The 23,120-nt window shown below is 43.2% G+C and overlaps 1 protein-coding gene across 3 annotated transcripts; it reads left to right on the top strand.

Moving 5' to 3' along the window:
• Positions 1–4: 4 nt before the first annotated feature.
• KAT14 (lysine acetyltransferase 14) lies at positions 5–23,086 on the top strand. Of its 3 annotated transcripts, none has more exons than XM_030558096.1 (10): positions 5–546; positions 1,989–2,107; positions 7,317–7,438; positions 11,633–11,814; positions 12,414–12,830; positions 13,918–14,489; positions 15,088–15,224; positions 15,513–15,688; positions 19,394–19,584; positions 21,630–23,086. In XM_030558096.1, the coding sequence occupies exons 1-10, from the start codon at positions 291–293 to the stop codon at positions 21,801–21,803; spliced, it is 2,346 nt and encodes a 781-aa protein (XP_030413956.1). In that variant the 5' UTR covers positions 5–290; the 3' UTR covers positions 21,804–23,086. The 3 variants fall into 3 exon arrangements, with proteins under 3 accessions (XP_030413956.1, XP_030413955.1, XP_030413957.1); XM_030558095.1 differs by having other exon boundaries at positions 6–546; positions 12,411–12,830; XM_030558097.1 differs by lacking the exons at positions 5–546; positions 1,989–2,107 and adding an exon at positions 5,013–6,242 and having other exon boundaries at positions 12,411–12,830.
• The last annotated feature ends 34 nt before the right edge of the window (positions 23,087–23,120 follow it).

Consider the following 23,120-nt stretch of genomic DNA (forward strand, 5'->3'; position numbering starts at 1 on the left):
ATTGGACTGAGGAACACAGCAAGGATTTGTATTTGATTATTCTTAGGTGTTTGAGTAAACAGAAGTCGTTTCTGAAAGTCCATCTCTGTTAGATACATTTTAATCAAGTCCAGGAAATTATAGACATTAAGAAGTGCAAATACAAAGTTTTTTATCTAGCTTCTGTATTTTCATGTGTGCAGAAGGCTTCATACTTGGCTGGCTCACCTTATATGGATAGTATGTTAAATGCTGGGAGGGAGAGCCCCATGTAATGTAAAAAAAAATCTTCCTCTACTTGCCAAGAAAGGATGGATAATAACGTTCACATGAGTGGGCTGATGAGTCGTCATGATGACGAAGCTACGAGGACATCAACTTCAGAAGGGCTGGAGGAGGGTGAAGTGGAAGGGGAGACTCTCCTGATTGTTGAATCTGAGGATCAGGCTTCAGTGGATTTATCCCACGATCAGAGTGGGGACTCCTTGAACAGTGATGAGGGGGATGCATCCTGGATGGAGGAGATGTCCTATTACTGTGAGAAGTGTCAAAAGTGGATACCAGCAAGTAAGAGTCAAGATTTTCCTCTGTTATCTTTGTCACTTTCCTTTTCTGGGTTTACTTGTTCTTTTCCTCTCAGAAAATAATGCATGTTTTTTTCCTGAATGTATAATGGATAGAGCACTGGTCTGGTACTCAGGAGATCTGGGTTATATTCCCAGCTTTGTCACTGGCCTGCTGTGTGACTTGGGCAAGTCAGTGCCCCGCTCTGTGCCTCAGTTTCCCCATCTGTAAAATAGGAACAATGACAATTCCTTTGTAAAGGTCTGCCAATGAAAAGTGCTACATAAGAGCTAACTATTATTATTTTCCTGATTGGTCTGTCATTTCAGTGGGATGTATGAATAAATTTCAGTTTTCTGTACATAGGAATGGTTCTGTGGTATCCTGAACTTAGATTAGCATTCACTGAACAATATAAAACCAGTAGCAGCAGCCCTGGGAAAAGGTATTTTGTGCTAAATAGCTAAAATGATCTTTCCAATATCTCTATTTAACATTACATAAACTCTTTTAGCTTTCTTTGTATTCTAGTACAGCAGTTTTTCCTTTCCAAAATCAAGATCTACCTGAAGACTGTTCATTTTGTGGCAGGAAATACTGAATTCTTCTGGCTTGCTCCATACCTGTCAGCTAGTTCAACTGCCTAGTTTGCCAAAAGCTGTAGTGTGAAATCCTTTCTCCAGTGAAGTTATTGAGAGTTTTGCCATTGAGTTTACTAGACCCAGGATTTCACATTTGGTGTTGCGTAGGAAGAAGTTAAAGGAACACAGTCAATTTGAAACCTAGTCTATTTAGGTACAACATCTGATCCTGTGTCCTTTTGCCAGTGTTTACAATCAGTTTTTATGTTTCATTTTTTTCTATCTTTTTTTCTGTTTGACAGACCCATACAAGGGAAATCGATCACCAGAATGATCAGTGAAAGTGACTAGACACAAAGTGCTGTCAAATGCACAATGTAAACAAGCTGAAAAAAATGGAAATATTTTTTTTAATCACTTTCAGTTAGTGTTTCAGTTACAGTCTGAGAAAGGTACTGAGTGTGTCAGTATCCGTACCTCTTTGTGTAGCTTGAAAGCTTGTCTTTCTCATCAACATAAGTTGGTCCAATAAAAGATAATATTTCACACACTTTCTCTCTCCAATATCCTGGGACTGACTCAGCTCCAATAACACTGCATGTATTAAAATCTTTGCCTTTTTACATGTATTCAAGTATTAGATAGGAAAGCCCATCTTTAATGTGTGTGTTTTTAATTGATCCTTTGTTGACTTCTGTAACTGTAAATTAAGCATCACACCAAGTTTCTATACTTCTGTTATGGAATCATCAGGATTGCTGATCTCTTGCTCAGCAGATAAACACTGTTCTGAATTTGAGTTTACTTTGCTCCATTTTTCCTATAAAAGGACTGAGGCATATCCTTTTTGCTTGTTTGTTTTAGGCCAGCTGAGAGAACAACTCAGCTACCTCAAGGGAGATAACTTTTTCAGGTTTACTTGCTCTGATTGCTCAGAAGATGGGAAGGAGCAGTTTGAACGGCTGAGGCTAACCTGGCAGCAAGTAAGTAAAAGCATTCACTCGGGCATAAAACCAACAAGACCTTCAAAAGTTGCTATGTGTACAATATACATAACACCTAGAAATTTGGAGTCAGTCACAGGTGGTAAAAAAATTTGCCTATGAGTTTTTTGTGGATTGCTATGTACCTGCTTATCGGGAAGTGGGACTTCTGTGAGCAAATTGAAAAGATCATCTTAACTTGTTGTAAAAAAGCCAAATTCCCCATTTTTCATCAATACTCTGCGTTGTTCAATACAACTGAACACAATTTTAGAAAAGTAAAGAGAATGTGATTTAGCTGCTGTGCATTTAACAATTTTTTGGCATATGGACATTGCTCGAAAAGTAATAAGCAAAACACAAAATGTCCAGTAAATTCTTGGAATGTTTTGATCACAACTTTTTGTTTCAGAAAATAGAGGGAGTAACCAGGGGGCAGCCATTTAAAATTTGATTCTAATAGGGAGGAATTTGTTGCTAATCTGCTGGTGAAAGGCAGTTTGGGTGAAAGGGGTCATGAAATGATAGTATTTATGATTCTAAGGAAAGGAAGAAGTGAGAGCCACAGAGTAAGAACAATGGATTTAAAAAAAAACAGACTTTAACAAACTCAGAACTGGTAGGTAAGTCTCACAAGAAAAACATTCTAAAGGAAAAGAATTCAGAGAGCTAGTAGTTTCTCAGAGAGACAGTATTAACATGACAACAGCAAACTATCTTGCTGCGAAGGAGAGGAAGAATAGTAATAGGCCAATGTGGCTACCTGAGGAGGTCTTTGATGACCTGAAAATCAAAAAGGAATCATTCAAAAAGTTGAAACATGGACAAATAGTTAAGGATGAGTACAAAAGAATAGCATAAGCAGGTAGGGACAAAATCAGAAAGACTGAGGAACACAAACTGAGGTACGTCTAGCAAGGGACGTAAAAGGCAATAAGGAGAGGTTCTATAAATATATTAGGAATAAGAGAAGGATGAAGGAAAGTGTAGGTTCACTACTTGGCAGGGAAGGATAGTTAATAAAGGATGACAGCCAAGCAGGCTGAGGTGTTTAATGCCTGTTTTGCTTCAGTCTTCACTAAAAAGATTAATTGTGACTAGATGCGTAACACTGTTTAACAAGAGGAAGTAACACAAGGCAGAAAAGAGAAAGTGCAGGTTAAAGAATATTTAGATAAATTAGATGTATTCAAATCAGTGGGATACTAGGGTACTTAAGGAACTAGCTGAAGCAATTTTGGAATTACTAGCAATTACCGTGGAGAACTCATGAAGGACGAGTGAGGTCCTAGAGGACTGGAAAAAGGCAAATATAAAACCTGTTTTTAAAAAGGAGAACAAAGAGGATCCTGGGAATTGGGGACCAGTCAGCCTAACTTTGATATCTGGAAAGATATCGGAACAAATTATTAAACAATCAGTCTGTAAGCACCTAGAGGATAATAGGGTAATAAATAAAAGCCAGCATGGGTTTGACAGGAACAAATCATGCCAAACTAACCAAATTTCCTTCTTTGACAGGGTTACCGGTCTAGTGGACGGGGGAAACAGCAGACGTGATATATGTTTATTTTAGTAAGACTTTTGACAGTCTTGCAAGACATTTTCATTAGCAAACTAGGGAAATGTGGGCTAGATGAGATTACTATACGGTAGGTGCACTTGTTGAAAAACCATACTGAAAGAGTAGTTATCTGTGGTTCGCTGTCAAACTGGGAAGACGTATCTATGAGGTCCCAAAGGGGTCTGTCTAGGGTCTCATACAGTGCAGTATTTACAATGAAGACTGGAATAATGGAGTGGAGAATGTGCTTATAAAATAGGCAGGTGTCACCAAACTGGGAGAGGTTGCTAGCACTTTGGAAGACAGGATTAGAATTCAAAATGACCTTGATAAATTGGAGAATTGGTCTGAGATCAACAAGATAAAAAATTCAGTAAAGAGAAGTGCAAAGTGTTACAATTAGGGGAAAAAAAATCAAAGGCACAATTACAGAATGGGGAATAACTGGCTAGATGATAGTACTGTTGAAAAGAATCTGAGGATTATAGTGGATCACAAACCAACAGTGTGATGCGTTTGTGTTTTAAAAAAAAAAAGGCTCGGGGGAAGGCGGCAAATATAATTCTGTGGCGTATTCACAGGAATGTGGTATGTAAGACATAAAAGGCAATTATCCTGCTCAGCTCAGCACTGGTGAGGCCACAGCTGGAGTATTGTCTAGTTCTGGGTGCTATGCTTTAAAAAAAAAGATATGGACAAACTAGAGAGGGTCCAGAGGAGAGCAACACAAATGATAAAATATATTAGAAGCCCTGACCTATGCAGAAAGATTACAAAATTAGGCATATTTAGTCTTAAGAAAAGAAGACAGGGCAGATGGACAACAGTCCTCAAATACATTAAGGGCTATTATAAAGAGGAGGGTGATCAATTTTCCTCCATGTTCACTGAAGGACAGACAAGAAGTAATAGGCTTAATCTGCAGCCAGGAAGATTTAGGTTAGATATTAGGAGAAACTTTCTAAGTGTAAGGATAGTTAAGTACTGGGTAGATTACTTAAAGAGGTTGTGGAATCCCTATCATTGAAGTTTTAAAGATCGGGTTAGACAAACACCTGTCCAAGATGGTCTAGCTATACTTGGGCCTGCCTTTGGGAATGGACTAGATGACTTCTCAAGGTCCCTTCCAGACCTATGATTCTTTGATTTGGCTATGATTTAAAGCCAGTGGGATGTCTGTGTACAAGCCAATTGGCTGCTGGGTCCCAGAAAACAAACAAATCTCTGCTCCACACAGCTCAGAAAAGCTCCAGATTGGCTGCATGCATATTAGTAATAGTCTTTGCTGGGATTTATTATTTTAGCTAGTCATGAAGCCGCAACCCCAAATAATCTCTGATTTATGTAGCAGTAACTTTGGCCCTACAGTGACATCTCTGAAGGATTTCTTACTGGATATGCAGCTTAGTTTTGTTTACAGTTGCAATCAAGAGTCCCAGTTGTCCTCACTGCAGGACTTCAAGAGCTAAGTAAATCTGACAGACGTTAAGGTATTTCCCCAGTTCACTTCCTTGTTTAGGCAAGGCTGGGATATTCACTCAGCTGGAATAGGACTGAATCTGACTGGGGTACATCATCTGAGTATAACAGCTGGAATGTTTCTTACTGTTCAGTTACGGAAATGGAAGAGAAGAATTTAGCCAACTTAGACATGTTGTCACAAATCCGTATATGCATCGCAGAATGGTGAATCTGATCCAGCAGTGGCAGCTCTTGCCGTTCAGCATTCTTTATTTCAGATACAGGATCCCAGCCAATATGTACAGTGTCATGGTGCTGAGGCCTGTGTCCGTGCCCTCTGGGCAGTAGTGATGCTCTGTCACAGATGAATCACTAGAAATGTCCACTGGCCATTGCTGCTGCTCATGGGCCCAACATTTTGTGTGCGCACATTTTCTAACTGAAGTTAGTAATAATACTCGATGCCCCAGAGCACTAGAGCTGCTTTGTGCTACTCCAGCTGGCACTAAGCAGACTCTCAGCTGGCAGATCCAGCCACTTGAGGATTTGGCCTCCTTCGGGTGGCTTAGAGCTTCTGTAGTAACTCCTATGTCACCCTCTTCTAGCAGCCAGCATGGGTGTATGGCCTGGTGAAAGCGGCTGTAGTCAGGGCATCTTGACACCCCCGTGATCCTCAGCAATCCCTGGATCCAGAAAAGCTTTTAGGGATCATTGGCTGCAGGTGCAGGATAGACTAGCTTGACAGCCGAATTTGTCGGGGATTGGGCTGTGCCGGGAAATCATAGGATCTTGGGGATGCATACGTGCCCCCCCTCACCTCTCCTACTCCAAACCTGCAGTGAGCTTAGCTTGGCCAGTCCAGAGATTCTGGTTCAATAAACGCTACTAGCATTAGCCTACATCGCTTTCTAGAATAGAGGAAGAAGAGTGACAAAGGGGAGAGAGTCAGAGGTAACAAGGAAGAAAGACAAGAGAAGACAAAGAAAATGCGCCTTCTCAGAGGCAGTTTAGACAAGAAGCAGTGTCTCCAGGATAGCCAAGTCTGGTGTTGGGAAGTGGCAGAATCACCTTAGCTGGCATATGAAGAAACCCAGATTCCTTGATCTTAAGGTGAGAAGGGACTACCATGACCATCTAATTTTACCTATTGAAGGAGCAGTGTTTTTAAAATTCTGACTTGTGCTTTGTCATTGGTGGAACACTGTCCCACCTAGCTGTTCCTGCAATGACGCTGGGTTCAGTGTGTTAACTTCTAGAGCAGCAGTTATCAAACATGGAAAGGATTTTTTGGAAAAAAACTAGAGAGTATCTGTGTTCTCCCATTAGCATTAGTGGGAGCGAAGCCTAGAAACCCACAGTACTTGGTTAGGAGACCATCTCCTGCCAAAGTAGGTTCCAGAGCCCTAAGGAAGAAGAGAGACAGCCTCCAAGGTAGTTGAGTGATTGACAGCAGGAGCTCCAAACCCATCTGCACCATGAATACTTGTATTCCAGGCTGAAATGGTTCAGTGTAATTGACAGTTTGTCCTCTTAGATTTATTCACAAATAAGACTGATTTCCAAAACTGTGCTTTAATTTAGGCTCTTAGTGAGTCAATTGAGTTTGTTTGTGATGTATGTAAATGTGCTGTAAAAGGACTGTGTTCAATAAAGACAAAGCAAAAGCAGAGTGATCCACGGGATACAATGTATTTTATGGATTGCTCTGCTTTTACTGGATTCTGAGTGGAAAGAAGACGTTAAGCAAATAAAACCACCCAAAGAGTCTCTTCTTATGCACACATTTCTGCAAGATTAGTAAACTGGAGCATTTCCTACCCATCTTTTCTGGAGAGAAAAGATATTGTGTCCCCAGTCTGGATCCTCAACCCTGATATAGTTCCTTTATGCCATTCAAGCTGTGCAGAGGGGCTGTAAAGTAGCATCACCAGATAGCTGAGGATTCCCCTGGCATGAGAGAGTCCCTGGGTGAGTAAAGCAGGTGAGCGTGACAAACATTAGGAAGGACGGAAGAAAGGATGAGTGCAGGTAACAAGATCATGGGTTACATAGATTGGCTGTATGGTTGTGAATGAACTGGAAGCTTTGCATAAATAGGTAAAATGAGAAAAGAGTGGAGTGGGTGTTTCCCCACCAGACAAAATGGTAATGGACCAGTTGAATCCATTCCCTTTTATGTTCCAGGTTGTTATGCTGGCGATGTACAACCTGTCTCTGGAAGGAACTGGCCGTCAAGGATACTTCAGATGGAAAGAAGATATTTGTGCTTTTATTGAGAAACACTGGACTTTCCTACTAGGGAACAGGTAAGGCTAATATTTCCCTGAAACTCAGAATGGAGATCAGGGAGGGAAAAAATTGTGTTGCTCAGTTTGGAAACAGGAATCCCAGATTATTCAGAGATTTCTCTCTCTCTTCAATTCAGGGCAGACAAGAAGGAAGAAAGTGGGTTTTCAAAATGTTTAAGAAGATTAATTTAAAATGAAATTAAAATGCTGATCTTATGCCACCGGCCCACTCAGCCCGCTGCAGGCCTGGAGTTCCGTTCACCTAGTTCGGCAGGGGGCTGAGCGGGGCCTGCAGGGCCCCAGCTGGTAAGGGGCCAGCAGCCGGGACCCCGGGCCGGCAGCGTGAGGCTGAACCCAGGACAATCTTAAATGTCTGGCTTGCCCTGTGGCAGCCTACAAAAAACCCAGCACTGTCTGACCTGCTGTCACAGGGTGAGGGGCCATTTAAAGGGAGTCTGGATTCAGTCTCGCATGTGACTAGGTTATGTCTCAGTCCACTAGATCATGTGATTCAAAACCAGGCCTGCTGGGAAATGCAAAGGCAGCCTGAGGGCTTGTCTACATCAGAAAGTTGCAGCGCTGGTGAGGGAGTTACAGCGCTGCAACTTTGAAGGTGTACACATCTGCAGGGCACCACCAGCGCTGCAACTCCCTGTTTGCAGCGCTGGCCGTACTCCCGTTTTGTCTCGGGTGTAGAGGATCCAGCGCTGGTGATCCAGCGCTGGTAATCCAATGTAGACACTTACCAGCGCTTTTCTTGACCTCCGTGGAAGGAGGAAGCCTCTGGTAATCAAGCTGGTCTCCTTTCCCGGTTTGCTCTCTCGTTCCCGGAACCCCGAGCAAGCAGGTCTCCTTCCCTGCGGTTTGCAGGGTGGTTCGGGGAACGCGAGAGCAAACCGCGGCGAAGCTGGTCTCCTTTCCTGGTTTGCTCTCTCGTTCCCGGAACCCCGAGCAAGCAGGTCTCCTTCCCTGCGGTTTGCTGGGTGGCTCCGGGAACGCGAGAGCAAACCGCGGCGAAGCTGGTCTCCTTTCCCGGTTTGCTCTCTCGTTCCCGGAACCCCGAGCAAGCAGGTCTCCTTCCCTGCGGTTTGCTGGGTGGCTCCGGGAACGCGAGAGCAAACCGCGGCGAAGCTGGTCTCCTTTCCCGGTTTGCTCTCTCGTTCCCGGAACCCCGAGCAAGCAGGTCTCCTTCCCTGCGGTTTGCTGGGTGGCTCCGGGAACGCGAGAGCAAACCGCGGCGAAGCTGGTCTCCTTTCCCGGTTTGCTCTCGCGTTCCCGGAACCCCGAGCAAGCAGGTCTCCTTCCCTGCGGTTTGCTGGGTGGCTCCGGGAACGCGAGAGCAAACCGCGGCGAAGCTGGTCTCCTTTCCCGGTTTGCTCTCGCGTTCCCGGAACCCCCCTTGAAGCCGCCCAACAGCGCTGCAGTGTGGCCACATCTAACACCACTTGCTGCGCTGGTTGCTGTAAGTGTGGCCACTCTGCAGCGCTGGCCCTATACAGCTGTACTAATACAGCTGTAACAACCAGCGCTGCAAAATTGTAGATGTAGACATGGCCTGAGAGAGCACTCAGAGAGAGTTCAGGGAGTCTGTGGAAGAGAGCAGGTTGGTAACAACTCTCCACTGCTCCCAGGCAGAAGGCCTGAGACACAGAACTGCAGGGAGCAAGAGCCTATTGAGGAACAAGTCTTAGCTGAGGGACCTGCAGGAGTGGGCTGCTGCTGGGGGAGAAGCCACAGCTTGGAGGGCTGCAAAGGACTGTGAGCCTGAGGAGAAGAGCTGTAGCATGCACAGAACTGCGTACCTTGTATGAAAGGTGAGAGCTATTTGGGAAGGCTGGATGGAAAAAGGGCAGTTAGTGAGAAAAGGCCCACAGGCTGAAGTTGGATTAACTGAGGAAGAAGGGGAACCCGAGGAAGTGACAGTGCCGGAAGCCTGAGTAGGTAAAGGCAAAGAGCGCATACTCTTCACGAATGCCGAAACAAAAGCGAAAAGGCAGTTAAAAAAAATCCCACTAGTGCTAATACTCAGTGGAAGAAAAGGAAGGAGAAGTTCTGCTCCTTTCCTCCTCGTTCTTTGTCCCCACCATGTCTCCCTGCTTCCCCCTTGCCTGACTCCCAGGGGAGCGCCACTTCAAAATACTACAGAGGTGGCTGCCATTTCCTCTTGAAGTGGCACATTCCCCAGGAGCAGAGGGGGGCGAGGGCAGGGTCGGGAGAAAGCATCCCCCTACCTTTTTTCAAAAAGCATCACTGTACAGCCACCCCTCAACCAGCACCTGCCTCCTCCACCCAGAACCAGCTAGGGGTTCTCAAGCCCACACTCCTGGCTGCTTTTTTCAAGTGCCCACAGAGCATAAACAGATGAGAGGGCCTGTGCTATACCATAGAAAACTTTTGCCAAATACACTGAAATCCAGGTTCTCAGAGCAGTTTTGTCAGGAGTTTAAATTAGGGGTGTGACGAGTTTGATCACAGAACCCCCCCTTGGGAGTTGCCACCTTATGTGACAAGACTACTTCTGCCCCTGCTTTCCTGCCCTGTCAGCTTAGGACTTCAGTGACTTGCCTGGTTTGAGCCAGACTCGCTAGCCTGCTGCAAACCCAGACCCAGGTCTGAACCACATGCCCTAACAGCTGCAGGCTTAACTGAAAGCAACTTACAGAAGTGTTCCTGTCTTTAACACCCAAATGCCCAACTGCCAATGGGATCTAAAACCCAAATAAATCCGTTTTACCCAGCATAAAGCTTATACAGGGTAAACTCATAAATTGTTCACCCTCTATAACACTGATAGAGAAAGATGCACAGCTGTTTGCCTCCCCAAGTATTAATATATATTCTGAGTTAATTAATAAGTAAAAAGTGATTTTATTAAATACAGAAAGTAGGATTTAAGTGGTTCCAAGTAGTAACAGACAGAACAAAGTAAGTCACCAAGCAAAATAAAATAAAACATGCAAATCTATGTCTAATCAAACTGAATACAGATGTCACCCTTAGAGGTGCTTCAGTAAGTTTTTTTCCTCAGACTAGACACCTTCTAGGCCTGGCACAATTCTTTCCTCTGGTACAGCTCTTGTTCCAGCTCAGGTGGTAGCTAGGGAATTCCTCATGATGGCTCTCCCCCTTGTTGTTCCACCCATTTATATATCTTTTGTATAAGGCGGGAATCCTTTGTCCCTCTGTGGGTTCCCACCCGCTCCTTCTCAATGGAAAGACACCAGGTTAAAGATGGATTCCAGTTCAGGTGACATGATCACATGTCACTGTAAGACTTCAAGCCTTCATTCCTCCCAGCCTGACTCACAGGAAGGCCTGCCTGCAAACAGAGCCATTTACAGTCAATTGTCCTGGTTGATGGGAGCCATCAAAATTCCAAATCACCATTAATGGCCCACACTTTGCATAATTACAATAGGCCCTCAGAGTTATACTTCATATTTCCAGTTTCAGATACAAGTGTGATACATTTATACAAATAGGATGACCACACTCAGTAGACAATGAAGCTTTGTAATGATACCTTACAAGAGACCTTTTGCATGAAGCATATTCCAGTTATATTACATTCACTCATTAGCATATATTTATAAAATCATATAGAGTGCAACGTCACAAGGGGGAAGATGTCAAATGACACCTTCTTACTCAGGAGAGCTCTCCCTTCTCTCCCTCTCCCCCTTCCAATTCCCCTCCCCCATGTATCCTGAGTTCTGTCTACTGACTTTAACAACAGAGTAAGTTTTTACTCTTCTTAGCCTGTTAAGTTAACACAGCTACTGGAGAGTGAGCTGGATTCAGTTCTGGCTCTTGTATCATCAGTAGAACTGTTGAATGAGACCCAACTGCAGAATCTTTATGGTTGGTGATGTGAAAGCCTGAATAAACAAAGCACCAGCAATTAGGAAAACCATCGCTTTACTTGTAAACTCAGCATATTTGATATTGTGAGTCCCTGAGAGAGAATCAAAATGGAATCACTTTTCAGAGCAGAATCTATCTGGGTCTTGGAACTTGGTGCCCCAGATTCCAGCTGGAAATCACCCAGTGGAAATCATAGTAGTATTGCTGAAATGCTTCAAGCTTGGAGGCCAAGTGAACTATTACAATAGAGTAAATGGCACAAGCATCCCCCTAGTCTTTTTGGCGAAGGAGACTAAAGTCCAACTAAAATGTTCTTGGTGTCTCTCATTTTTCCCTCTCTTGATTTAGGAAGAAGACTTCAACTTGGTGGAGCACTGTTGCTGGCTGTCTTTCTGTAGGAAGCCCCTTGTTTTTCCGCTCAGGGGCACAGGAATTTGGAGAACCAGGATGGTGGAAACTGGTTCACAATAAGCCTCCTACGATGAAACCTGAAGCAGAGAAGCTCTCTGCATCTGCACTGAAAGCAAAAGGTAACTCTTCTGATGACAACACATGGAGTGCTAGTCAGGTCCGAATTGACAGTGTTTAAAGGTATGAGATAACGCTTATTTTAAATGGCACAGCTGTGGATGGCGTGGGTGGGGTTACAGGGCCTGATTCTGCTCTCAGTTGCACTAGTTTTACACTGGTGTAAATCCAGTGACTTCAGAGGAGTTTCTCCAGATTTATACCTGTGTGAGAAGAGGCTCATAGTACTTTACACCCTCTTTGTAGTGCACATACACGTATTGTCATTTAAATGATCCCAGTGCTTTTGTATTTTGTATTGCTTTCCTGTCTCTGTAATTACCACAGTTTCTCTACTGCCTGTTACCTTGATGTTCGTCTCTTTTTAAAGCATCTTTTGTTGGTTCAGTCACATGGAGTGAAATTCACTCCTGTGCAAAGGGCCAGTATCGGACTTCAGTGGTGCCTCACTTTTATGCTCGATGCTCTGCACAGGGGAGAATTTCAGCCATGGTTTGAAAGACTACCATCAAAACTTTCTCTTGTGGATACAAATGATGAGTAAAGAGGCATCAAAAACTCAGTGCCTTTTAGAATAAACAAGCTATTTATTCTTTAGCAGCTTCAAAACCACCTCTGGATCCCATCATTACAGTGGAGGGGCTGAGGAAGCGGGTGAGCCGCAATCCTGTAGAGTCAGCAATGGAGCTGAAGGAGAAGAGGTCTCGCACTCAAGAAGCCAAGGACATTAGGAGAGCCCAGAAGGAGGCAGCTGGCTTCCTGGACCGAAGCACCTCCTCCACTCCTGTCAAATTCACCAGCCGAGGCCGTCGCCCTGACATGGTCCTTGAGAAGGGAGAGGTGATTGACTTCTCATCTTTGAGCTCCTCGGATCGAACTCCTCTAACAAGCCCGTCTCCTTCCCCATCTCTGGACTTCTCTGCTCCTGGGACACCAGCTTCCCATTCAGCTACTCCCAGCCTGCTCTCAGAAGCAGATCTCATCCCAGATGTAATGCCGCCACAGGCCTTGTTTCATGGTAAGAGATGCCATGTGTTTTGTTTAATAGGAAGTGACAAGCAGTTTCAAACAATAGGGTTGACATAGTTACCTTGACAAAAGAATAACCTGTTTGCTTTACTTCAAGGCATGATGGAAAATGACTGGCAAAGTGCAGTTTTCTTCCTAATTACATGACAATCGAAATTAGATTTTCACAGATAGATGTAGTCATAGATTCTAAGGCAGGAAGGGACCACTTGGTCATTTAGTGTGACATCTTTTATAACACAGGGCAGACAATTTCACCCAGTAATTCCTGCATAAAACAGTATGACAGGTAATAGTGTTGCAGTGTCAGGTCAAGCCAAAATCAGAGAGCTCTCTTAAAAGGAGTCTTTCACATCAGTAAAGTATTGAGGTTTTTGTTTTTGTTTCCTAGAGCTTTCATTTGTCTGAGTACAGACATGTAACATTCCCAAATCAAAGAGATGAATTCTGGGTCAGGTTGTGAGATGCTTACTGAAGCTGAATAGTACTTTACGCCATGAGTAGCCCATTGAAATGAATAGAGGGAACACATGGAATAAGCACTACTCGCTGTAAGTAAGGACATCACATCCGCTTAAGTGGAACTTGTCCAATTTACACCAGCTGAACATCTGGCCTGTAATCTGTAAGGCTTCAGCTCCACTCTGCCGTTTTATTGCATCAGTTTTCATGCCCTTCAGGAATTTTTAAGGAAGCCATTAACTAAAGAACCATTTTAAAAAGCGTTCTTTTAAAATAGGAAAAAAAAAAGAGTCTAAATTTTGAAGGGACTATTGATTTTGGTCGCCCCAATTTTAAGGGGCCAAACTATGAGACACTTTAAAGGGACCTTAAATGGCAGGTGCTCAGCATTTCCTGAAATCAGGCTCCTTTAAGAGTTCTCAAGTTGGGCATCCAAAATCACTAGTCACTTTTGAAAATGTAGGCCCAGGAGTGTATGACTGGAGGGATATGACAAGTAAATGCCACATTATATTTCCTTCACACTTAAGCCACAAGCCCCCTAGGCTGATGTTCTTTCTATGCTGGCCTTGCATTTGTGTGTGTCTACTGCGTTATTTTGGTCTTCTGTACAGACGATGAAGAGATGGAAGGAGATGGAGTCATAGATCCAGGAATAGAGTACATTCCTCCTCCTAGTGGGCCAATGGGTGCTGGGCCTATGATAGTGAGCAGAAAGAAAGTGAAAACGCCTGAGCAGATCAAACAAGAGGTGGAGAGTGAAGAAGAGAAGGCAGAGAGGATGGAAGGTGATAGCGAAGACCCTGAAGATTCAAATTCATCCCTACAGGCCAGAGGGCGAGACAAGAGGAAGCCGCAGGTGGAGAAGGACAATAAGCCCAAAGCTCCCAAGTACACATCTGTTAGCATCTATGAGGAAAAGCTGCTTCTGAAGAGGCTGGAGGCCTGTCCCAGTGCCGTGAGCATGACCCCAGAGGCCCGGAGGTTGAGGCGCAAGCTGATAGTCCGGCAAGCCAAGAGGGAAAGGGGACTGCCACTCTTTGACTTGGACCAGGTTGTGAATGCTGCTCTGCTCTTGGTTGATGGGATCTATGGAGCCAAAGAAAGAGGTATTTCTAGGCTGCCAGCAGGGCATGCAACGTACAGAACGACTAGCCAGGACTTCAGGATTCTGGACAGGTACCAGGTGAGTGCTTTCAATTCCAAGTTAGTTCGTGGGGCCAGCTGTATGAGGGTTTCTGTTGTGGTCAGTAGACTTCAAACTGAAGACGTCTGACTGCCAAAGTGAAAAGGATTACAAGAATGAACTTCATTTTTTAAAGGACTTGTATCCACACCAACACACTTCCCAGCTCCATTCTAAGTTGGGTAATACGCTGTAAAATATAAACATGTGTAGATGCTACCATTGCTAAGTTCCAGTTGCTCATGCTCATTCTACACTCAAACACTAGCGTGATGGAGCCTGTGTAAGTACCTTGACAAAGTGCATTACTTTCTTGCCATCCAGGAACTTGAGCACTCCCAACATGACAGTGGGTGATGGGTGCAGTCAGAACTTTGCAGGATCAGGCTCTGAAATTGGGGGGAGCTTTGGAGTCACTATAGACAGAAGTGCTGTCTGTCTTGGAAGTGCTTGGACTGTAGGTACCAGACTCCCTGGTTGGACAGGTGGAAACCCTGACTGTGAGAAGTCTTTTTCCCTTCTGGAGCTTTGGGTTCCAAACATCAGGCTGTTGGGCAACTCCCTTGACATGACAGTTTATTTTTGTCTTGCCATGTAGACTTCACTGCCTGCTATGAAGGGATATAGGCACCAGACAACAAAATTTCTGTACCGACTGGTAGGCTCAGAAGACTTGTTGACAGACCACAGCATCGTCAGTCCCTACACGTCTCGCGTCCTGAAACCTTACATCAGGTACGGACCCCTAGAGTCTGAATCTCACTTCTGTCATTCTCTGCTCCCATCCTTAGGGGCAGGCTGGCGCAGGGTGCTTGGGATTGCAAAAGCATCCTGGCTTCTGGTAAATAGCTTGTATTATTGCCTGCTTGGGCGCAAGTTTCCACATGAACGAATGGAACACAATATCCTCTTGTAGCCCTTGTAGTCTATCAGAGGAATATTTCCTGTGCAGCAAACAATAACTGCTGCTAAATGTTACCAACTTGTCTTTCATATTGTTGATTGTTTTTGTGATACGTGCAGGCGTGACCATGAGACCAAGCCTCCTAAACTCCAGCTGCTGGCAGAAATCTGTGCCCATCCACACAAGAATGATCCTGACTGGAAGGCTCAGCCTGAAGCACCCATTGATTACTGCTATGTTCGCCCGAACCACATCCCCACTATCAACTCCATGTGCCATGAATTCTTCTGGCCTGGTAGGATTCCCTCAGTACTTGGTTTTCTAGGAAAGAAAAGGTTTGGTTTCAAAAATTATTTTTGGAGCAGGTCTGTTTTCTCAGTGGGTATTTGGCTCAGTTATTCTATAAATATTTATTTAAGAGGAATTTTGTCAGATGGTCTGTGCTGGAAAGACATGTCAGCCTCTGCATTTCTGAGATCAAACAGTACTGGGCAACTGGGCCTTGAGTCAGCAAAGCACTTAAACATGTACTGTGCTTTGAGCATGAGCTGGGACCACTTGCATGCCTAAAGTGAAGCACCTGCTTAAGTGTTTTGCTGAATCAGGGCCTTATCATAGTAAACAGAGGTTTTATCAGACACCTGCTTCTAACTGGTGTGAAAAGAAAGTTTCTTCCCAGTAAACACAAGGCCTCAATGCACTGGACTGGAACTCAGGAGATCTGGGTAGGATTCCTGGCTCTGCCACATGCTCCCTATGTGACCATGGGCAAGGTCCTTAACCTCTCTGGGTCTCAGTTCCCCTTTGGTAAAATAAGTATTATAATATTTATTTGTCTGTGTTGCTTTTTTTTTTAATTATTGTAAGCTCCTTCGGGCAGGGACTGTCTCTTACTATGTGCATGTCACCGTGCAGCCCTGATTTTGGGTGTGGTTCCTAGGCAGTAGAGACTTAGTAATGATGATTTGCTATGTGGTTCAGCATTTCTAACACTGGAAACTAAGTTTTTCATAACACACAAGCGGTCCACACCTGTATTTTAAAATCAATATTTGCACTACACTTTGGCAGATTATTATTATTAGATATGATTTGTATTGCAGTAGCACCATTAAGCCCCAAATCAGGAGTAGATAAGATGGCACGTCTTTCTTTACACATGTCACTTTGGAAACATGAGACACCCTCTTGTTCTAACAGAAACCGATCATCTTTATCACAGATCTCCCCCATGCCCCTCCAAATCCCTCAATCCCCCATCCACTCAGTGATTATCCTTATGGCATAGACAGGAATTTGTGATAAGCACCAAGGCCCAAATACACAAAATTATTTAGGCTCCTAATGGAAATCCATCTATCTAGTTTTAATCTAGCTAGCTCATGTACCAGAGCACTGAAGCGGCGACGGAGTGGGCTAGCTCTGTGAGTAATTACCCAGGGTTTTCATCAGCTGCTGTGGCACCTGAGCTAATGAGGCTAAAGATAGCTTGGGTATGTGTACCCAAACTACAATCACACCGGGTGTCAGTTAAAGGAGTGATTTTTCTACGGAAATAGTTATACCAGTACAACCCCTAGTGTGGATACAATTATATTGGTATAAAGGTGCCTGATACTGATGCAGGAACCTCCACGAATAAGGCTTGTCTACATGGAGAAATTATACCGATCTGAGGAAGGGTGTGAATTTAAAGTGCTCTAATTATACCAGAGTGACTACAGAGCTGTAGTTATGGCATGAGTGTGGCTTTTTTCTGGTTTAGCTTATGTTGCTTTGGAAACAGTTTAAACAGCCTAAGAAAGCTGCTCATTCTGGAATAAGTGTGTCTAAACATGGGAGTTATACCAATATTATACCAATATAATGGACAGTGCTTTAACCATACCGGTATAATTATACTAGTATAATGGAAACACCTCCCATGTACATGAGCCATAAACTGTACTTACGTAAAGCCAGTACACGAGCCATGTTGGGGTTGTACTGTTTTATAACCAATATAGTCAAAGTCATACAACTTTAAGTACAGACAAGCTCTGAGTCATTTCACAGTAGACTGCAGCCCTGAGATAATTAACATTTCTCCTTATCGCTAGTTGATTCCTCTCCACCCAGCTCTTTCTCAAGCAAGAGATTGGTTAATTCCACTGTTTGCTTCCAGTGTTCCATGAAGTTTTAAATCTCAGGAATAATACACGTTACAGAAAAACCACATGCCGTTATTCTGTTATTCCACCTTTGCAAATACATCGGTTGGCATTTTTGTGATGGTTTTAATGAGCATTTGAGGAAACATGAAGGGTCTGATTCTTCCCTGCCTTGCATCTTGCTTAGGCATTTCCATCTGTGGAAAATGGGTGTAAAATACTACCAAATTAGAACGGTAATGGCTTACATGTACTGGGTGTTGCCGTTGCACAGGTGTAATGGAGAATCTGGACCTATATTTATTATTAATGATTTCTGTTACCATAGTGCTTAGGAACCCCAGGCATAGACCAGAACCCCATTGCGCTGAAGACTGTACAGACACCGATCAAGTGCACTATTCTACTCTGAAAAGTGACTTCAAGGATAAGTCTATTGCCACTTAATTAAAGTTAGGAGCTTTGTAAAGGCTCAGATAATTAAAATATTTTGTTACAGGCTAGGAGGGATCAGCAGAGGGTAAATCACACATGTGAGGAGTGTCCATACTAGCTTTTACAAAGACTACATCTTCGCTGCAAAAAAAAAAAGTTTGGGTTTTTCACATACAGATAATAAAATCTTACTGGAGATAAGGCAATATAGTTTTCCTCTTGAGGTAGCTAGTTGAAGTAAACCCAGGTTGGGGTTGTAAGGCTGATTAACTGGCTATGCTAAGATAAAAACTACAATGTCTTGTCTCCACTAAGATTGTGCATCAAGAAAACTAACTTTAGTTATCTTGCCATAAAACCACAACTTTTTTTTTTTGGCAGTGATGACATAACCAACGATACTTACTTCCTCAATTTAACTGATGCAAAAAATCTCTAGTGAATCTAAGCTCAATAGGTCAGATTTAAATCTGGGCAGGATCATTTTAATTTCTGTGCTTCATTTCAAAATCTATGAACCCTCTATTGCATCTGCAGAAAGTCCAGTGTTACTCTATCTTCCTTCTTCATGAAAAGAGGTACCAGCTGCAGAAGAGAGGAGGTGGCTTCCTTACACACGGCTTCTTGGGGTTCCACGTTGATCGTACCTCCCTGGCTCTAGACCAGATCTGACCAATGTACAAGTAAAAATAGTTTTGCAGTCTGCAGCCCTGCAATCTCAACCTGAAATTCTATGGGAGTCACACATTGCCAGCAATACAATCCTGTTGATGAACAAGCCGTAATAGAATCCATTAGACTGTCCCATAGCTTTGTTGGCTGTGCAGGGAAGAAGTAAAGAGCAATACAAACACATTTAGGGCCCAGTCCAGCTCTCATTTACACATGTAACTTTATTCCTGTTTGTGCTTGGAACTGGGCCCTTTATAAATTCAGTAGATGTGGCTCTGAGTACACACAGGAAGAAGATCAGTGGGGTAACAAGATGCCATTTTTGCCATCACTTTTTAGAGCAGAACCACATTCTAAGTTAGTTTTTTGTCTTTATTTTCATACCATTTGGGTGTGAATCAGTGTTAATTTCTTAGCACTGGCTGCTGTTGAGTCCGTTTTTAAGGATTTTTTTTCTTCTGTACATGGGCTAAATGCTGCTCCCATTGGCTTCAACGGTGAGACTTCTATTTTGGCCCTATTGACTGATAGAATCTTTCTATGCATAGGAGTTTGAAAATGACAACAGAAAGTTGAGCAGGTTCTCCTGAAAAACATGCTTTGAAACAGTCTTTCAGCTGTTAATTTCCCTTAAATTTCATCATGCCCTGACTGTATGATAGTGTATGAACTGTACTGTATTGCATTAACATTTCCCATTGGTTTGCAGTGCTTTATAGCTGTGCTCTTCTCACACGCTGTAGGAATTGATTTGTCAGAATGCCTGCAGTATCCAGACTTCAGCGTTGTTGTCCTTTACAAAAAAGTCATCATTGCCTTTGGCTTCATGGTGCCAGACGTGAAATACAATGAAGCTTACATCTCTTTTCTGTTTGTTCACCCTGAGTGGAGAAGAGCGGGGATTGCAACCTTTATGATCTACCATCTTATTCAGGTAGCTGGAAGATCCTTCTCCTCGATAAAGAGTCCAGCATTGTCCCTGTTTTTATGTCTGAATGTAAACAGTGCTGGGTCAATAGCGCTTGTTTTTATCCTCTCTCTCCCCACTTCCTATCCTTTGTTCTCTTGTTTGTGTATTTACTTGGGTGACATGCTACCATGTGTGAATTTTTATTGTGAAAATCATTACACTCAAACAGAAGTTTTTAATGGATTCAGAAGGACATTTTCAAATAGAATAGGCTATGGGGGATTGGATGGCCGAGGAGATTAGCCGAGTGATATAGGCCTTGTCTGTATTTGGGTTTGGCTCTGATTCATCCATAGCAGCCAGTAACTGTGCAGCAGCAACATTGCAAACCGCAAGTGTAGAGAAGAAAAGTTGCGATCTGCACTGGATGAGCTAATCCCAGTTTCAAGCAGGGAAAGGCTCAATCAGTACCAGTTATAGCTTTCCTTACCTATAATTCAGCTACACCAGTCACTGGCCACTGATGACTTGATCACAAGCGGAGTTAATGCCATAGACTCACGTTTAGGGTGCTTGTTCAAATGTATCTCAGTTTAGGTAAAGAACGAATGTCTGTTGCCTGACTCAAACGTGAGGAATGTCCACATTAGCTTTTACAAACATGTTAACTGCCTCGAGTTCACTGGCATCAGTGAACTCAAAGTACGAAAGTCTAGTGAGGACATATGCTTAGAAGAGAGGCCAAAATTCAGATGGGCATGAAAATTGAATTAGGTCTTCTCTATGGCAGAGTTTAGGCCCATTGATGGGCCATTGTGGAAAATTACCACTACTGTTTGCAGGATCTGTAATAAACGATTGACCAAATTCTGTTCCCAGTTGCACTGCGATAAAACCGAAGTAATGCCATCCAGTTCAAGAGAGCTAACCAGGATTTTCATTGGTGTCCCACAAACTGACTCCAGTGATAACGAGAGATTGCCACTTCCCATTAGGCTTCTGTTTGACTACCATTGATCTGCTCTGTATTCGCGTCTGTGGTGGGAGGCAGGTTATATTAAGATGAACTGTTGGCAATAATATAATCTACAATAGACTACATTCCATCCTGTGATGCAAGCAGGGTGCTGTGAATTGTGTGAATGTATTTCCAAAAGTTACACATTTCATTGGGGGCAAGGCTGCATATTTCTAATGTTCTAGTTCTAACATTTCTTTTCCAAAAATGTCCCTAATTTTGATTGCTTTATTCTGGCCTTATTCAGGTGAGAGTCTTATTAGTAGCCTCTGAAAACAAGAATTACGTTTTCTTGCAAGCCACGATCAAATGCCCTGTCATTAAAATTTTTTAATGGCTGTATCCTACTCCTTCCTTGTACTTACAGTTTGGATGCAATGGATGAAAAATGCTTTCAGAGCATGGCATGAAAGGAGTTCTAAAAGTCAGAAGAATTATTATATTAAACATTATTGGAGAGGTTTTATGAATAATCTGGTTGCTAAATAACAAGGAATCTCCAAGTTAATGTCAAAATTGCCACTTACTATCTGAACATAGATATTTAGCTAGGCTTTTCAGGCAGTGAGCCCCGTGGGCTGAAGGGTGGGAGTGGATCAGGCTGGGATCTACTGGAATTCCAGTGTGACACACCCGTAGGTAACCTAGTAGTGCCGGTGTGATTCTAGCAAGTCTAGGTTTATTTGATGACAAAGATGTGTCCAGTCCCAGAAGCAGAATGCTTGCTCCTTTGCTGTTTTTTTTCTTTAGGTCCTTGTTATTAAGGGTTTGAGATTATTTTCAATTAACAATTACACTGAGGAGATAGGAAAATTGACAAATTACAATCTAGTTTCTGTTCCTGCTGATTACTCGATCACAACGGTTTTTGATAAACAGTAGTTACCCTCTGATTTCAGCTGTTGCTATGTGTTGTAATTTCTCTGTTTCAAAGGCCTCTGCTTTTCTCACGTTTCCCTAACTAGTTAAATTCCAGAATATAAGAGTTTCTTCACCTCCTCCTTTTCCCTGGAGGCGCTCTCATTTTCTGGCTGTTTTTTTCCTTTGGCAGACCTGCATGGGCAAAGATGTTACTCTTCACGTCTCTGCAAGCAACTCCGCTATGCTGCTGTACCAAAAATTTGGATTTAAGACTGAAGAATACATTTTGGATTTTTACGACAAATATTACCCCTTAGATAGCAAGGAGTGCAAGCATGCATTCTTCCTGAGATTGCGACGATAATATACCACGGATACACAGAGCTCTGTGGAAAACTTGATAGGCTGAATTAAGAGTTGCCATGGATTTCAGCTCAGGAGGTTGGCTGTTAGAGTGCAATCATGCCTTTATCACTAACATCAGCAGTGATATACTGTATGCTTAATGTGCAATCTGAGATTGATTTATGGCCTCCATGGGGGTGTCGAGCAACAGACCTGAGTATGAACTGGGATACAATGGAAGGGGAATTTCCTGCCCTCTTTTTGGAGAGCCCTTTGACAAACAATTTGAGACTTCAAATGGGCGCGAGGACATTAAATTTCTCAAACCTACATGTGTTGCAGTGGTTGTGTATTCAGTAGGAAGTTTGTGCTGTGCAGTAGCAGGAACAGGATGTCAGGTGTGTTCATCGCTAGGTGAGGTTAGATACAAGAGCTGCTAAGTCAGCTCTTTGAAATCTTTAAATCCATCCATCAGTTGTTGAAGCTATAGAGAACCCTCCAACCATGGGCCCAGCCTTGCTGGCTCCGACACCCCACCCCCTTATGCCATAGGCACTCTGCTTGAGGAATCTTAGCAGAAGAGGAGAGGCAGCTGAGATTTGAAATCTGATCCTTGCTTTATGCCATTAACCTATTGTAACCTAGCGGGAACAGGGGGCAAAGATGAGGCAGTAACTTTTCTCAGAAAAACCCAGTCTGTGATTGCAAGGCTCTAAATGTTACCGGGTATGCCAAGAAAAATGTTAAGGCAACAAAAGAAGCAAACACAGGGCTTGCCTCACACTGAGGACCAGTCCTTTTCCTACATAGTTTAGCAACTCCTACTCCCCGTTTACTGCAGGTGAACGGTAGCTTGACAGATTGTTTTACCATTTAGCAGGTTGTAAACATGGCAGACTGTGCATCTGGAACATGAACCACGCTTTCTGTGTAGTTTTAATGTCAAGGCCACAAAGCTACAGAGAACAGATGTGTTTTTTTAAATCCACCTTGTATACATTTCAGGTGCCTAAGTATGGTAGTTGTTGCCTTAATGGAGTCTGCATTCTAATAGGAGCAGAGAGACAGACACCGTATCTGTTTCTGTACAGCCAAGGTAAGCCCTCCCTGAAACATATGTAATTGGTACTAGAAAAAACTCGTTTTGAAACCATTTGAGAACTATCTGCCCTGCCATCTGTGCACATTTCCAAATATTTTATGACTGTGTGTGAAAATCCTTGATGTTACTGATGTTAAGAGTTAGCTGTTTCTGGAAAGATCTGTCCTTAAGTGAAATTAAAGACCTTCTCTTGGACATGCCCAGCTGCAGTCATATAGTGTGTTAATTTATTTT

Source organism: Gopherus evgoodei, chromosome 3 (genome assembly GCF_007399415.2).
Source record: "Gopherus evgoodei ecotype Sinaloan lineage chromosome 3, rGopEvg1_v1.p, whole genome shotgun sequence".
Classification (NCBI taxonomy): Eukaryota; Metazoa; Chordata; order Testudines; family Testudinidae; genus Gopherus; species Gopherus evgoodei.